Below are 16,678 nucleotides of genomic sequence, written 5' to 3' on the forward strand. Positions count from 1 at the left end.
CAAGGCAACACCTCACACTTCATGATTCTTCTACTTTCTCCTTGATCAACTAGGGCAGCGCTGGTCCATGGATTGTATCTCTGATCGGTTCTTACTGATGGACCAAGGGTGTCATAAAATGACAACATTAACACTACCCCCCAAAATTAAATTGTCCCCTCTAGTTGCTCACTAGTTCAACTCGATATATACATTGAGACAGCTGAAAATTTCCAAAATTAAAACCATATGAGAAAACATTTCTCCAAGACCCTACAAAACTCACCTTCAATTCCTCTGTATTGATTCTCATTGCCTAGACAAGAATCAAATCTACTTACCATTCTCTATTTTCGTTTTTAAGTAACTATGTTTCAATTGGAGTTCCAGACTCCTCATATTCAAATCCCATATTTATCTCATGCTTGATTTTACTGGTAGTGTTCCAGTATTTCTCGCAAATTTGGATCTCTTGACATGGTTGAACTTTGAAAGGTTTGCCTTAGAGTATGAAATTATTTGTTTCTATCAGACATGATCCCGGAGCTAGGTTTGTAACTGTAGTTGTCTTGCTATCTATTTTCCTTGGCTCCAAAAAAGCAATTGTACTACCTTTGTACCTAGTTCCTAGGTGTTAGCACTCAGATGTTATTGCAAAAATAAATGTTTCAAACAAGCCCACTAATGCATGCTTCAATAACATGAGATTGAATGATAAAATAACTCCCCTCCACAACTATATATCCTACCAATATTTCTAGCATAATATGACTAGCTAAAAAGTGAAGTTGTTTCACTATCTGTTTTCCTTGGCTCTAGAAAAGCATGTACTATATTTGAACCTAGTTCCTAGGTGTTAGCACCACTTGGATGTTACGACAATAATAAATGTTTTAAATAGACCCACTAATGCATGCTTCAGTAAGATGAAATTGAAGGATAAAAATAAACCCCCTTCACAGCTATGTCCTACCGAATCTATACTATAATATGACAAACTAAAAAGTGTAGCATTCCCTCAACCCCCCATTAAACCCATTGTAGAGGGCGGCAGGTGGCAAAGAGATGGTAAATGGTGCCTCGTCTATTATATATGTGATTGGATCTCTTCATGTGGGGCATTTTGTACCTAAAGCACTCACTGCTCTACCAATTAGTAGTAGGGCCCTCTTTCAATTCAATTAGAGATTAGATCTGGCCCACCCTAAAACTTTGTTGCGCTCCATTCTTTCACCAAATACTTGAGCACCTCTAAGTTGTGCCTTAAAGTCAGGAGGTGCTAAAGAGGAGGAAATGGGGTCCTTGGCCAACAATAGATGATGATGTTCAACCTTTATTCACTGGTGTTGATTGAATGTTCCTATTAAAGCCCTATACCTATAGTTGTGCGGCCTTCATAGATCTCCATATTCAATCCCCACATACTCTATTGAAGGTAAAGATCTAAGCGAATACAAAAGTTTTCCTTGGCATTGGGGAATTAGAAAGTTTTACCTAAGTGAATTTATCAGCAATTATAGTAATAGGGAGCAAGAGGTCGGTTTACCTAAAGTTTTAGTAAAGTTGTTACGATTAGGTAATGGGTGGGGTATTTTGACCCTCTCCTTCAAACCTATATTAATTTTGAACATCACAAACAAATTTTTGGCTACTCATCCGTGCATTCATCAAGATCAACTTTCTCTACGACATGCTTCCTCCCCCACTCATAGATACTTGGGAGCCATATATTCCAATGACTAGGGATATAGACTAAGTGATATTATACCCAATTCCACCATTGTCAACCATTAGAAATGGGTCCATTATAAAGAGAGAAAGAGCATCATGTTCGACTAGATATCAAAGGGAGGAGCTAAGTGGAGCCTCTAGTCTTGAAAACCTTAGCTACAGAATGTATTTTGACTCTCTCCCTCATTACCCCTTCCTTCCTAGCTTTAATCTTTTGTTTTGTCATCTTTTATGTAACACTTCTCACATCCTATTTTACAAATGTTCAAGATCGATGCTCTACTATTTATAGGGCATGCCATGATGGTTGATGGTTCCAGATTGATGTTAAGTTACCCATCTATGATGGATGATGACAAATTGGATCAAAATCAGTGAATCATCAACTATCTATCATTGATTCCCTTCGATAGGGTGTTGCAGAACATTTCCATTAAAGACCCAAGGGTAGAGCAATTTTCATTGGCCCAACCAAAAATATTTATTTTGATTCTTATTCTGGATGATCCAACTAGGATTCTTGATAGGGATCTCACTTATGAATAGACCCTAGTACCTATATAAGGCACTACCAATCAACTAGACCCAAGCAACATACTATATATAGGGCCCACCATAGGAACATAACCATATGAAAGCTCTCCTCTTCATTTCTATATAGACATACATGAAGGGCATAGTTCTTCACTCCATAGCTTTGGTAATGTAAGCTCCATAACTCTAGTTTATCAAGAAAAATGTTTCATATACCTTGTATAGGGTCCATCAATGTGTGCAAGAATTCCTTATTCCCAAATACACAGATGTACCCACACCCCTATCTATATGACTAGGGTTGAGCCTATTTCTCTATTGCTAGAGATCAAAACAACCCAATTATATGGGTAGGGCTCTTATGGGATGTAGTTCCATGTCTTCACAACAATACCACTTGCTATATCAAGGGGAACAACCTCTATCATAGTTCAAGGTGACTAGATGCAATATCTAAATTAGTGTTGTCCGGACCCAAAGTTCAAGAAATTAATTTCCATGTCCAAGTGGATACCATTCATTGGTCATATCATCTATTCATGTATAGGTCACATGGGTCCATACGTGGCATGTAAAAAAAATGGATCATTTGGATGATGTCCCTATAATATAGAGGGCTCAACCTCTCTTAGCACCCTACTATCAACTCGGGGGGAGGGGGGAGGAGAGCGAGTGATCCAGGAGAGCCCTACCATCCATAGGGTGAGCAATTGATTTAGATGTCATTTAAACATACAAATACTATAGTTGTACAAGCATATGGGGGGCACCTTGTAATTGTTGTCAACATTCATTCAACACCACTTGGTATTTCTACACTAAATATGTAGGAGCAGCACACAAATCAACATCACTTACTTTGATGGTTGACAAGGTCAGCCTCATACTCTATAATCCTCCTAGGTTTAGCACAACTAGCTAATTAGGTTCTTATTTGTACTAGGATTTGAACTAATAGAAGGATAGATAAATAATCCTACTCATTCAATTTGAATGGGAGAAGTAAACAAGTAGCAAGCAAATAGATGAGTACTTCACATCTCTATTGTAGGGCCTCGATAGGCCTCTCCTTGACTTCTCTTTATCCACCTAACAAATCATTTATACAAGCTAAAATGTTTGTCCTCTAGTCACAAGATTCAACTTTCAACTTCAAAATCTCAAAACCACAACCCTACTTTATAATAGAACCTATAAGTGATAATATCAGGCATAAATAATCTGATCTAGTATGTCACCAAAAACTCATTTGAAGGAATTAAGTATACGTTTCAAAAACACTTTGTTATATTGCTACTTATTTGATGATTAAAGTTAAAATATTAATCAAAGTTTTCACTAGGTAAATATGACTTTGATTTTATGACCACAACAAACTTTTGAGCATGTAAACTTCATTAGCGAATAATCTTATTTAATAGGTCATAGAAAAAGCGAGTAAAGGAATAGAAAAACAATGGTTGTCCAAAAGTATTCTTATTTGTGTACACCTACATTAAAACACAAGCATAGGGACAACGTAAAAACACAAACCAGCTTTATTTGTGCTTTGATTTTTGCAATTTGTTCAGTATATTCTTCAACTTGCCTGTAACAATAAGAAAATGATGTCACCGAGCCAAAATGATATTTGACTAATTGTAAACTACTATATTCAAATCCATTATTGCCTTGAATCTAACCAAAGTATCAAATTCAAATCATCATTTAAGAATTTATCACTCATTAATAAAAGTGAGAGAAGTGAAATTTCAGCCTTACACATATATAAATTTTGTTACTAAAAAATTGAGCAAAAATTCAAATTCACAAAATACAAAAAAGTATTATACATATATATATATATATATATATTGTTGCTAAACATTGACCAAAAATTTTAATTAATTAACAAAATAAAAAAAATTAGCTTGCGATCATCCCATATTAGAAAAAATTGTCAGATAAGGAAGATTTCTAAGGTATGACATGCCCCAAAAGTTTTGTCAATTTGAAACAAGCTTTGGTTTGTAAGGCTCCATATCTTCCTTCTCTCTAGTACTTACATCGCTGATAATTCTGCTGATAATACACTTATTGAGTAACCCAATGTATTATATGCAGAGATTCAACAGAATCAAAACCAAACGAAATTGACAATCACTAAATAACTGAACAACATAGATCTTTGCTTCAATCAAGAACATATACATAGCAGGAAAACTCTTAGGAAAGATAGATAACTTCAGCATTTGTAGTCGTTTGGCAGAAAGAGATGAATGGTTGGCAAGGCAGAGTAGACAATTGGCTCAAAAAGAGTGGGAGTTGGAGCAAACAAAGGCTCACCTGATTGAGACAGCTCTCATTGTCACAACCCTGAATTTTAGCAGACATAATTATTATATTGTGAACATAAAGTGACATAATTAGAATAGAAATTAATAAGTTGGCTGTTGATTTTATATTTATTTTAATTTTAAATTATGGATCAGTTAATCATTATGTTTATTTAGAAATACATAAATTTGATGCTGAATATTGATTTTTGTATACATATATGCTGATGAAAAATTGAGTTCTTGAGTTGATGACAGGTGTGAGGACAAGAAAATGGCTTAGGTAGAGGTTGCCTAGCCATCTGAAAGCGTATGGTGTGATGGAATTGCACACACGGACGTAATTTGATAGTGATGCATGTTTGATTTCAATTGAGGGCTAACCCGATTGATGAAGTAACTAGATAAAGAAAAAAAATGATTATTAGATCGATTTGAAAATAATATCCTAGATTGAAACTCCGTGATTTGATGATTTCCATGGTAGACATGATAAATTACAAAACATTTTCTTATTTAAAATCTTTATGAGTAAATATCTATTTAAATTTTATATGATGTAACTAAAATAAAGAAAAGAAAACATATATGTAATTGTGAATAGCAGTTAAACAAAAATACTTGTTTCATTATTATTCTAAATGGATGTTATTAATAGGAAAATAAATAATATACCTTAATTAAACTAATTGTGCTTCTTTATTTAATTCCTTGCAAGTGTACTTCAATTTCAAATTTAACATGTTTTAGTTTAGATTCTTTATAAATAGTTAATGAATTTATCTTTCACAAATAGATTATTAAATATTCAACTGTTTATAATTGATCATAGGTATGTGTGCCCATTTTTATTTTTCTTTCTTCTCGTGAAGATGCCACTGAAATTTTGAGCAAACCATGCTCCCCTAATAACCATCTATAACCATCTTCACATGCCAACATTAGAAAATTCCGGGCATTTAATATATTTTGATCTATAAAATCAATGTCTGAGCATATATTGGCGGGGGAGGGGAGCGGGGGAGGGTAGGGAGGCTCAAAGTCACACATTTTCAGTGATATCTTGTGATGTCCCTACTTTGAAATATAATTTAATAATAAATAATGATAATAAAATTAAAATACAAAAGAATAAACATAAAAATAAATTAAATTAAATATCAATACACTTAGTACTGATTAATCATCCATTTATTTCTATCAGCTATATTATTAAAGAATAACCATTTATCTCTATAATAATAAATTATTAAATACCGTTTATCTTTCTAATAACCAATTATTAAATAAAATATTAATTACTATTAAATAATTATCTTCGGACATGTAATGCCACGGTTAAAACACTTCGTTGGTGAAGCGGCCACCATGGTTCAAATTCCTGTTGGGCCTTTGTGCTTGCAAGGCCTTGTGCCTTCGCTGGGCCGTTGTGCTCACGGATTTGAACAAGTGAAATGTGGGGATGAGGTCCCCCGTTTGTAGCCTCACTGATTCATAGCTCCAGGTCAAAAGCATTTACCCCTTATTTTAAAAAAAACAAATTACTATTATGTTGTCCTCATTTTTGTTTCCAAAAATGAAGGACCACTACATGAAATTTTTGTGAAAAAATAAAAAAATTTACTCTATGGCACGCTTCCCGAGGCAGAATTTTGACGAATCCTTGAACTGGCTTAATCCTCACTCTATCCTCGAACTACGTTTCGAATTTCGTCAAAATTCTAGGTTCGTTTGGTATGTCTTTCCTTCAATTTCGAGTTTTAAAACCCCGACTGCGGGTGGAGAATTTTCTTCAAACTGCAAGTTTTAATGATATTCATTGTATTGGTTGTTGTAGGGGAATTTTTAGCTTATTACATGTGCATCTTTATTAAAAGATGTTACTTGCAATTTGTTTTAAATTTCCCTTTCTTGTTTTTGTCTTTTTTTTGTTTTTTGGTCTTTTTTAGTTAAAATAGGGATTTTTTTAACTCAATTACAAATAAACTTGCAGTTTGGTCAAAAAACCCCTGCTTTAATGGTTTTTGCATGTAATAGGGATTTTAAATCCCCATTACATATGTGCAAGTATTTCTAACTTGTTGTAGGGATTTTATTTCCCTTTTACAAGTAATTAAAACTTGCAGTTTGCTCCAAAAAAACCCGATTTTGCCTTGCGAGTGCTTTTTTGACAATTTTAAACTTGTCATTTGTCCAAAAAAACCCGATTTTGGCTTGGCAAGTGAAAAAGTGAAAAATAAAACTTGTCATTTGTCTAAAAAATCCCGATTTTTCCTTGTAAGTGGAAAAAGTGAAATTAAAACTTGTATTCTTCTCCCAAAAACCCGATTTGCATTCTCTTATGCAAATTCGAACTTGTCTTTTGCTCCAAAAAACCCAAAATGCAAGAAAAAAACGGTTTTTGAAGAACTCAAAGCAATTTTTTGTGCAGATTTTCTAGGGAGGAAAGGCGTTTTTGCTTCTACCCTATTTTCATGCGTTCATGGACATCTTTCACACCAAATGGAGGTTGCATTGACTGGTTTTTTGCCCTAGATCAGCAAACACATTTTTATTTAATGCCACGTTTTGGGGGATTATAACTTATTGAAGCTGCAATCTCCTAAAGCATTTTGCCCTCTCTCACCTAGGTGTGGAGTTTGGGAGGAGTTTTAAGCTATTAAATGATGCCATTAAAGATGCAAATGATGGCCACGTTTTTCCACGTGACTCCTTTGGCTACGCTTTGCAAGCACAAATCATCATTTCTTCTACTTCCTCCTTAGGCGTTTTGCTCCAATCCTTTTAGGCGTGCTCTCTCATTGGCACTTTGATCTTCCAAATTTGGGATTGCTGCTACATTTATCAGTTTGGTGCATTTTTACAAAAACGTGTTCAAGGTTTGGCATTACGGATTGGTCCTTTTTACCGGTTTTGCTTCTTCATTCCAAGAATTGTTGCATTATTGGAGAACCATTTGCATTTTCAAGAAAGGTATGTTCTCTTTCCTTTCTTTCCTTCATTTTATTATTTTCTTGTTTTCTTAATTTTCGTTCTTAGTTGTTTTTTTGGCATGTGTTGTTCTTTCCCCAAAAATCGGTTTTTTGTGAGAGAAATTTTCCCCTTGGTATGCAATTTTTGAATTGCATTGTTCTTCCCAAAATTCCCTCTTTACTTGTATTCGGGATTTTTAATCTCGATTACAAGTTCGCTGGAAATTCTTGTTCTTCCCCTACGGTTAAGGAATTTAACCATTTTTGGTTAAAATTCCAAGTTAAAACGTGTGAAATACCCCTCCCTTGCAAATTCGGGTTTTGAAAACCGGATTACATGTTGAAGAGTTCTTCCCATTTTCATGAAAATGACTTTCCCAAATTTTCCCATTTCTATCCATTCATGTTCCCCATATCCGTACTTTCCATTTCCATCATTTCCCGCAAGTCAAAATCTCATTTTTCGTCTATTTCTCCATTTTCGAATTTACAAGTGTACTTGTATTCGGGTTTTAAAACCCTGATTGCATGTATGTCCTTTCCAACTTGTATACTTGCGAAAATTCTCCCAAGATCCGAAATTGGTCAAAGACAAGATTTTCCTGTTTCTACATATTTCCCCTCTTCCTCTCACAAAATCGCGAAATTCAAGAATCAAAGTTTTACCCATTTGGAGAAGGAAGAATGATATTTGTAGCTGACTATGATGCTGCCTTAACTCTTTTCTTCATCACAGCATTTCAGGTTCACAATCAATGTCAGATTTGCCGGCATCTCCAACTCCAAAGAAAATGAAATACAAATATGACAAATATCAGAATGAGGTTGCACCTTCCCAGGTTTTTTCTCCTTTGGATCGCATCAGAGACACAGAGATAGGGCCCGTTGATATGGCAGAATTCATCAACAGGGTAGAAGATCCACAGGATAATAACTTGCAATGGTTGTTGGATAGCCATATCCATCATGCATCTTCCTTCCCAGTGGCTGCCCTAGAACCTGAGTTTGTTCTTGCATGCGCCCATCATTTTGACAAGGAATCAAGAGTCATCAAAAATGATGATGGTGAAGCTATAATTCGTCTTGATGCGGATACAATCGAGAAGGTCTTCAGAATACCTCTTGCACCTGTTTATATGGAAATCACCAAAGAAAGTGCAACAGAATATTACGTAAAGAGGGAAAAAGAATGCAAGCGGCACATCAATAGGTGGATCCAAGAGCCACGTCCTTCTTTCTCAAGGTGGGCAAAGTTGTACCATTGTGATTTCAAATGGGAGATAGGAGACACCATCACTCTTCTCAGCAGGATGATGGGCCTTGAGCATTCCAATGTCTTTGAGCCATGGATGTATCAGTTCATTATGTTCATACGACAGTCACATCACATTTCATGGGGGGAAGTCATCAGCGATGCCTTGTGCGAACAACTTGCAGCAGTTCCTACCACCATGACCTTCATGAATTCTGATTTGGTATATTTAGCAGCATCACTTAGACACTTTCCAGGTCTTTCTACCAAGGGTGATCGCTCGCTTATACCAGTTTGGGAATATTATGACCAGTTGCCATTGAAACCCAGCAAACTGCATTTTAGAAGGGTCCAAGATGCATTCTTCGGATATTTCATGTGTCAATTTGACAGAGATCTCAGGAACAAAAGAGTATCAAATGAAGCATGGGTCAAGGTGTCTGAGTATGGGTGTTTGTTTCTGCAATTTCCCACCTTCACCTATATGAGGATAGGATGCTATGATGGTCAGCCATACATGCTTCCGAGATACCCAACCGATAAGATAATTCTTATGGAGTTGGGAAGACAGATCATGGCTGTTCACACTTTTCAGTCTACTAGACACAAGGTTGGAATGGGGATCTCTACCACAAACCCATTGAAAATTGGTCGATACTCCCTATCACATCTGTGAAGGCTAAGGCCATGGAGGCTGAATTGCAGGAAATCAAGCTTAAAAGGTTCAAACCTAAAGCTGATTTTGATTATAGAGGTATCAAGGAGAAGATCAAGAAATCCTTTGTGAATGTTCATCGCATTGAAGACATCTGGGTAGATCTCCGCACAGAAGCCGAAGTCCTCAAGATGGATTACTGCAGGCTCACTGTTGAGCAAATTGTTGACTTGAACTTGGCGGATATCCCACAAGGGATGATTGATGACGGGCATATACTTGATCCTGAATACACTTCACGAAGGGTTGAGGAAGCTCCACTTCCTTTGATCCAATGGTCGCACAAAGAGTGCATCTCCATCCTTGACAGATTCCAGCCTATCTTGGCCAACACTAACGCATGGCTGAAAAGTAATGCTGTTAGACTTATCAAAATCAAGGTTGGTAAAGAAGATGATTCTACAGGGCCTCTTGGACAGAAATCTAAGATTCAAATCGACAACAAGGAGGGTGCTTCATCTTCGGGCACAAGGATCAAGTTACGAGTCAGTCGTGCAGTAGTGCTTCCTCCTGAGGAGATGACTATTCGTGGGAAGGAAAAATCACGATTCCATGTTCAGGTGATCGATCTGGATAATCCAGAAGAGGGGCAGCAATCTAACGATGCTCCTAAGTCTCCAGTTTCAAACTCGCCTCATGAGGTCATTCCTCCAGTTTCCATTGAGATGCCTCTTTCTCCTCCTGATTTGCTCGTGGATGAGTCTCCTCAGAATGCAATTCCCATTTCAGCATACGAGCCATCTCCTGATCATCAACAAGAAAGTGTGTTGAAAGTTCCTACGAATATTCCTACTTGCATCCAGTTATCAAAAATTGATACTTCCACTTCTGGTTTTGAAGAATTCATGAGGCAATCTTCATGCCCATTGGTAACTAAGCAAATCGTGGTCGCTGTCCCAACTGATATTCCTCCCAGGGTGACTACGGTAATTCAAACAGAAATTGCTTCTCCTTTGCCTACGGTTGCTACTGCAAGTGAGTTGATGACTTTGCCTCCATGGCTTAGTTCTTTCACCCCGAAAAGGAAGAAGCAAGAGATCTCACCTGATGCCTTTAACTACCAGCAACTCAAACAATCCAGATCCAAAGTTGCTAAGAAGGCCAAGACTATCTCTAGGGTAACTGTTGATAGCAATAAGATGAAAGTAGCTAAAATTGTGGAACCTATTGCAGATAAGCCACTTGATGAAATGTCAGCTGTTGATTATAAGGTTACGAGGATAGAGTTGGGCAAGCAAACACATGAGGTCATTAAACATGATGCTCAGTTTTCTGTTGCTTCATTGGTGCGAAGGTGTGATGATCTTCTTGCAAAGAAAGACAAGCTAGAAGAAGAAAACCGACAACTTATGGCAGCCATTCATAAAATCACAAAACCTGTTGCTGAAGGGAGTAACTCCATAGGTTCTTCTGGTTCCCAAGAATCGATTCGTGGAGTGGAAAGGGCTGCTCAGAAAGTACAAGCCCTGGATTCCTGGGTTGGTCAGCTTCATGATCAATGTGTACAAGTAATGAAAGACATTTTTCAAATAATGTCTAAGTTGGAAACTATTGAGGAGAAATTGGATCAGACTTCTAACACTTTCAAAAGGAATTTGGAAAGTGTTGAGAAAAGTCTGACAGTCTGGCATACCATACCCCAACAACAGTTGAGTATTTTGCAGGAGCATGCCATCATCTCTTCCAGGGTCATGTACTTGGAATTTGAAGAACTCCTGGAAAACAAGACCCTTGTTCTTAAATCCCTCATTGAGGAGATCGGTGATGCAAGGAGATTCCGGGGTGAAGTTTACCGAGGTATTGTCTCACATTGTGAAAGGGCCTCTTGCAACATAGTAAATCAGGATGGAGAGCTGATTCTAGAAGAAGAAGTTCTTGTTGATTTACAGATGAGGATTCATAATGAATGGAGGAGCGAACAATTCTCGGCAGCTTCAATTCAAGCATTGATGAAACACCAAGCCTTTCTGCATGAAATCCAGTCTATCCTGGATAAAAACAATTCCGCGCTCCTCCGCTGTCACGACACTATTGTGAAGACTATGGTTGTTGCCAAGAACACCCATGAACCAAATCCCGAGGAACTACAAGCGAGCATCCGGAAATTTCAAGGATTTGTGTCTTCACAAAATGCAACTTAAGTTTTTTTTTAACACTTAGTTGATTTTTTCCTTTTTTGTAATCTTTAGTTGTAATTTAGTTTTGACAAGTTGCATGTAAAAGTATTTTTTGTAAAATGCAAGTTACACAATACTTGCACTTTTGTAAATACATGTAAATCAACTACAAGTTGTGTCCGATTAGGACTGTAGTTGGAATAAGTCTTAGTTAGTTGGAGTAGCTCTTAGTTAGTTAATGAAGTCTCAGTTATTTATTGAATGAGTCTTGGTGGTTGAGAGAATCTCTCAAGTTAGTTAGGATCCTCCCACCTTTTTCTCAAGGCTCCTCTTCTATAAATACTTGAGGGGTCTATTGTAATATTCATCTTTTGGAAAGCAAGCAAAAACTCTGCCAGGTTTACAGCAAGAAGTCTTTGAGCTTATGTATGTGGATTGAAAGTTTTTTAAGAATAATAAAGAAGGATTACTCAAGTTTTGAGTCTTTGAGCTACATGTTTGAGTTTGAATCTTTTTATTTCTTCTATGCAAAGTATTTCTAAAGGAGCTTAGTCCAATCTGATTTGAAGTCTTTGAGCTGCAAGTAGAGAAGATTAATTAAAATAGGAAACTCTCTTGAAGGAGCAGCAAGTCTTTGAGCTTGCGTCTATTCTTGAGGAAAAACTACTGTTTGATAAGAAATAGCAGCAAGTCTTTGAGCTTGCATTAGTTCTTGCCTTTGTGTTGAAAGAATAGATTATTCCAGTTTTTGAGCTGTTATCTTTTATTCCTTGTAAAATTTAGAATAGCAAAAGGTAGATAGGACTTCCAATAGTCAAGTCTTTGAGCTTGATATTGCTGTCCCGTCCCGAAGGAAGTGACGGAAGTCTTTGCGCTTTCAGGAAACTTCATTTCCTTTCTCTCATTTTACTTGAAAGTAGTTACTGCTGTTCATATTCAATCACTATCCTTTTCTGTGAAGAGAAAAGGATATTGTCTTTCTTGAAGAAAGAAGGAAGACTGATGTACCATCCTATTTTTATTTCAGTTTTAGTTAGATAGGGGGAGCCTTCCCTTAATTAGGAGAGTTTTTACTCGTGTGCTGTGGTTGAAACCACAATTTTGTATATTTCCCCCAGGTGTACAAAATTTTCAATCAACATATTAAATAATTACTAAAGAAACACAATGACAGACCAAATCTGACAAATGTCAAATTTGTCTGCCTTTGCAACAAAAACATACAAGGGAAACTACGTAGCAAAGAGGAAAGATGGGGTGTCATGCCTAAGGCTCATGAACGACCCATTATACAAAAGATGTGCTACACAAATACTGTTTTAAGGGGGCCAATTCCTTTGACCATAGTCTGCGATAATTTCTTAAGAGATTCTGATATTATGTGAGGGCAAATACGGTATTAATGCCATTAATCATATTGACACATAATCTTCATACTTGGCAATACAATCAGCTATGTAGAGATCATATATAAAGAAAGAGTCTACCAAGGTGTTGACGTGTATTTTGTACACTATCAAACACAGAATAAAATACCCAAGGGTACCTTATCCTCTCTTGAGTAAAGCCTCTAAATGCTGAAGATATCGCGAAAAGGATCAATCAAGGTGACTTCAAGGTTCTTCGTTGTAGGATCTCTACGTGTGAATAAGCACCAGTGGTCGTTGTAAATGTTGTTTCTTCAAGGGGTCTTACGCACTTTGAAAGCTGGTCCGTGTTGCTCTCACTCGATTGCAGGAACAGGATTTTTCCTAATACTAACAAATTCTCAAAAAAGATCAAAAGATAGGGGTTTTCAAGAGACGAATTCTAATCTAATCCTAAGAATGACTCAATGTAAGCTAGACTTTGGTAAGATTCTACCAATTTCAGTATTGCCAAGGAATTACAACTTTGCTAGAATTGATGCGATCTTCTAAGGTGATTAGTGATTTTCAAATCATTAAGGATTATAGATACTATCATAAAGATACATATCAATATTTCAATGATAATTGAATGTTCAAGCAATCTCAATATCTCCAGTTGACCACACAAGGCGTCCTTACAATCAGTAAGAAGCTAGTGGTTTGGATACGAATCTCACCAAAGATTAAGCACAACACTTAGTCCTTCAAACTTAAATACTACTTCGACTGAGAATGATTCAAGAAGATAAACAACCATGAAGATAGCCACAATTATTGCAATAAAACACCATAACTTCAATATTTTATTGATCTCAAAGCCAAATGGACAACAATTGTTCAAAATTCTTTCTTCACTACTCAATCTTGCTACACAATAACTTTCTCTCTAAGCTCTTCTAATTTCTCATCTGATCTAATGAAAAAATGAAAATGAGTGAGGGTATATATAGCATCCTCAATTACAATGAACGGCCCAGATTGAAAGAAGATCAATGGCTGAGATTTTGACACCTAAACCCTAATTAGGGTTTATTACAAAAAGTTCCCTTTTCAGATGAACATTATTAAATGCATAGCCAAATATTTAATTGGCACAAAAGTCGAGGAAACATAGACCAATGATAATTAAGATGCCACATCATCCTATAACAACCTTTCTTCTAGAACCTTGTTCCCTTTCCTATACTCTTTCTTAGCATATCCAACGAATCTGGACACAATCCCTTCAATCTCTGCAATGGGAATCTCGGGAAGATTCTTCATTCGTTCCTCCAAGTGAATGACCTGATCAAAAGCAGTGAGAAGAGCCGTTTCCCATCCAGGTTCGAGTTCTTTGATCTTCTCAATCAGGAGCATGGTAGTGAACATCAGGTCTCGTTGCTCATCTGTGATGACATTTTCCTCTTTGCAAAAGATGACCTTGATTCTTTCTTCCAACTCTTGGATGTCCACATCTGTCTCAATCTCGATCCGTCGGCCAAGGATGGTACACAATACTTCAAACACTTTATCCTGAATAGGATGGATGACACCTTCAACTTGATTGCATTTGGTGTTGATGTCTTCAAAAAAGACCTCTTTCATCTGGAGCAGAGCTGACCACTGTAGTAGGTTATGAGTTCCTCCATCCATTATCTTTTCTTGTGCCAGGATCCGTCTTGGTGTTTGTCTTATTACTTGCAAGACAGGAATGATAACATCTCTAGTGTGAGCAAAAACGGCTACAGTTATCATTAGATTATGAATAATCTCAAGGACTTGGATAGCTCGATGAATTGTCTTCATCATTCTTGTTGCAAATTCAACGACTACCGTGTGGGATTTATCAATCCATGAACTCATAAGCTGAACCAAGCTTTTGACCCTTTCTGCTTCGCCAACTGATTCAAGAGGAAGTGCTTGTAAAGAAGATACTGCTGGATCCTGACGTCTCAAGGGCTGATTGAGATGACTTAAGTAGCCTCTCCAAGCACCGACCTCCCTCTCAAGCTTCCTATTCTTTTCCACTTCTTCTTTGAGTTTGTCCTTAAGTGCTTCAAATGAATCGGTTGCCTCATCCATTGCATGTTCAGTAGTGAGTGGACCAAGCTCAAATGTTTCTACGTCATACTCATCTGCAAGAATTTCACCTTCATACTTGTCCACCACTGGTGTAGCTATTTGCAATTTCCTTGATCCTGTTTCATCTCTTATCACCTTGGACATCATGGTGGCCTTCCTCTTTTCTGTTATCTCTTGAGAATTTCCTATAAGGCTCTCTAAATCAATTACATTCTCTTCTTCTTCAATCACAATCACCCTTGTCAATCTCTCTTTCAATCAATCCGGGATGGCGGATCTTGTTTCTCTAACTTGTATTTCTTTCGGCAGTGGTTCATCTTCTCGGAGAGGAGATGTCACTTCATCATCATTTCCATGATCTTCTTATAGCTCATTGATTTGGGGAGATTGACTTGATGAATGCTCAGGTGTCTGTCCCTTGTCTGGCTTATCATTTTGCACCGTAGATTCCATAGATTCATCCACCTCAGGTACCATCTTCTCTTGACCTTCAGCTTGACTTGCCTTCTTTCCATGTCGAGAAGATGTGCTTGATGGGCGATCTTGATTGGCCTCTTGCTTCTTCTTGGAGGATTCTCTTTTCTCAAGTCTTTCTTTCCTCTTTGCGCCTCTAGGATGAGAAGTGTCTTCAGTCACGCTTGCTTCTCCTTCCTCTGGCCTTGCCTCCAAAGTAAAAGTCATTGGTACGTTCTGCTCTCTCAACTTCTGATGTTGTACATCCACCCATCTACGAGTACATGATAAAACCGGAGCCATCAAAGATCTCAAGTCAAAAATCTCAGGCTCGCTCCAATCTGTCTTCACTCTTTTATCTTCTTTGTCATAGGACGATTGGAGGTATTTGCCATTGTCCTAGGCTTGATCAGCTACTCTGTAAACCTTGCATTTCCTGATGAAATCTAAAGGCAATCTAGAATGCATCTTCCTTTTAACTTCTAAATCACTTGAGAGATTCATCCAAAAGTCTTCCACCTGAAACTCATGTCCGTACTTCCTAGCAACTGTCTCCTCCATATAGCCATATGGATCAAAATTCTCCCGCGGGGCAAAGAAGGTGAATGAATACAAGGCTAATTCCTTCTCTGCATCCTCCGAAGCTTGAGTATTAGGACATACCTCAACTGAATTCCCCAATATGATAGGTACGGGAACTCCATTTCCATGCTTGTGTCTGGATACCTTTGCACAAGCTGCCAACTGTCTGGTTACCTCAAGTAACACTATTCTATCTGTCGGATATCTCGGCAACATGTAGGGAGGTGAAGGACACCCCTGAACTCTGATGTATGTAAACTTTTGAAACTAGATGAACCATGCATCATACCTCTTCACAAGTTCTTGTGCATCCAGAGATAGTCGATTATGAATCCCGCCTTGCAAAATCCTAGTGATGTTCATCGTGAAGGTATCATTGACTAACTTCTAGTCACTTCTAGGCGGATGATGTAGATGAACATAAGAGTCACAAACTCTCACTTCTCTAGGTCCTCTTCCAATCACTCCTCTGTGAGGTAGCCCTGCATACTCGAAACTCCTGATCAAGGCGTATATAACATATGAGCTCATGTGGAACGACTTGGTAGGTCTTAGCCT

General features: G+C 37.4%; 1 protein-coding gene across 1 annotated transcript in view; it reads right to left on the bottom strand.

Moving 5' to 3' along the window:
* The window catches only part of LOC131054299 (uncharacterized), a 191,498-nt gene that overhangs the window by 9,689 nt on the left and 165,131 nt on the right, over positions 1-16,678 (bottom strand). The window contains exon 5 of the mRNA XM_057988773.2: positions 3,778-3,832. Coding sequence (XP_057844756.2) covers positions 3,778-3,832 — 55 coding nt within the window. The remainder of the gene's footprint in view (positions 1-3,777; positions 3,833-16,678) is intronic.

The sequence above is a fragment of the Cryptomeria japonica genome, chromosome 2, assembly GCF_030272615.1.
Source record: "Cryptomeria japonica chromosome 2, Sugi_1.0, whole genome shotgun sequence".
Lineage (NCBI taxonomy): Eukaryota > Viridiplantae > Streptophyta > Pinopsida > Cupressales > Cupressaceae > Cryptomeria > Cryptomeria japonica.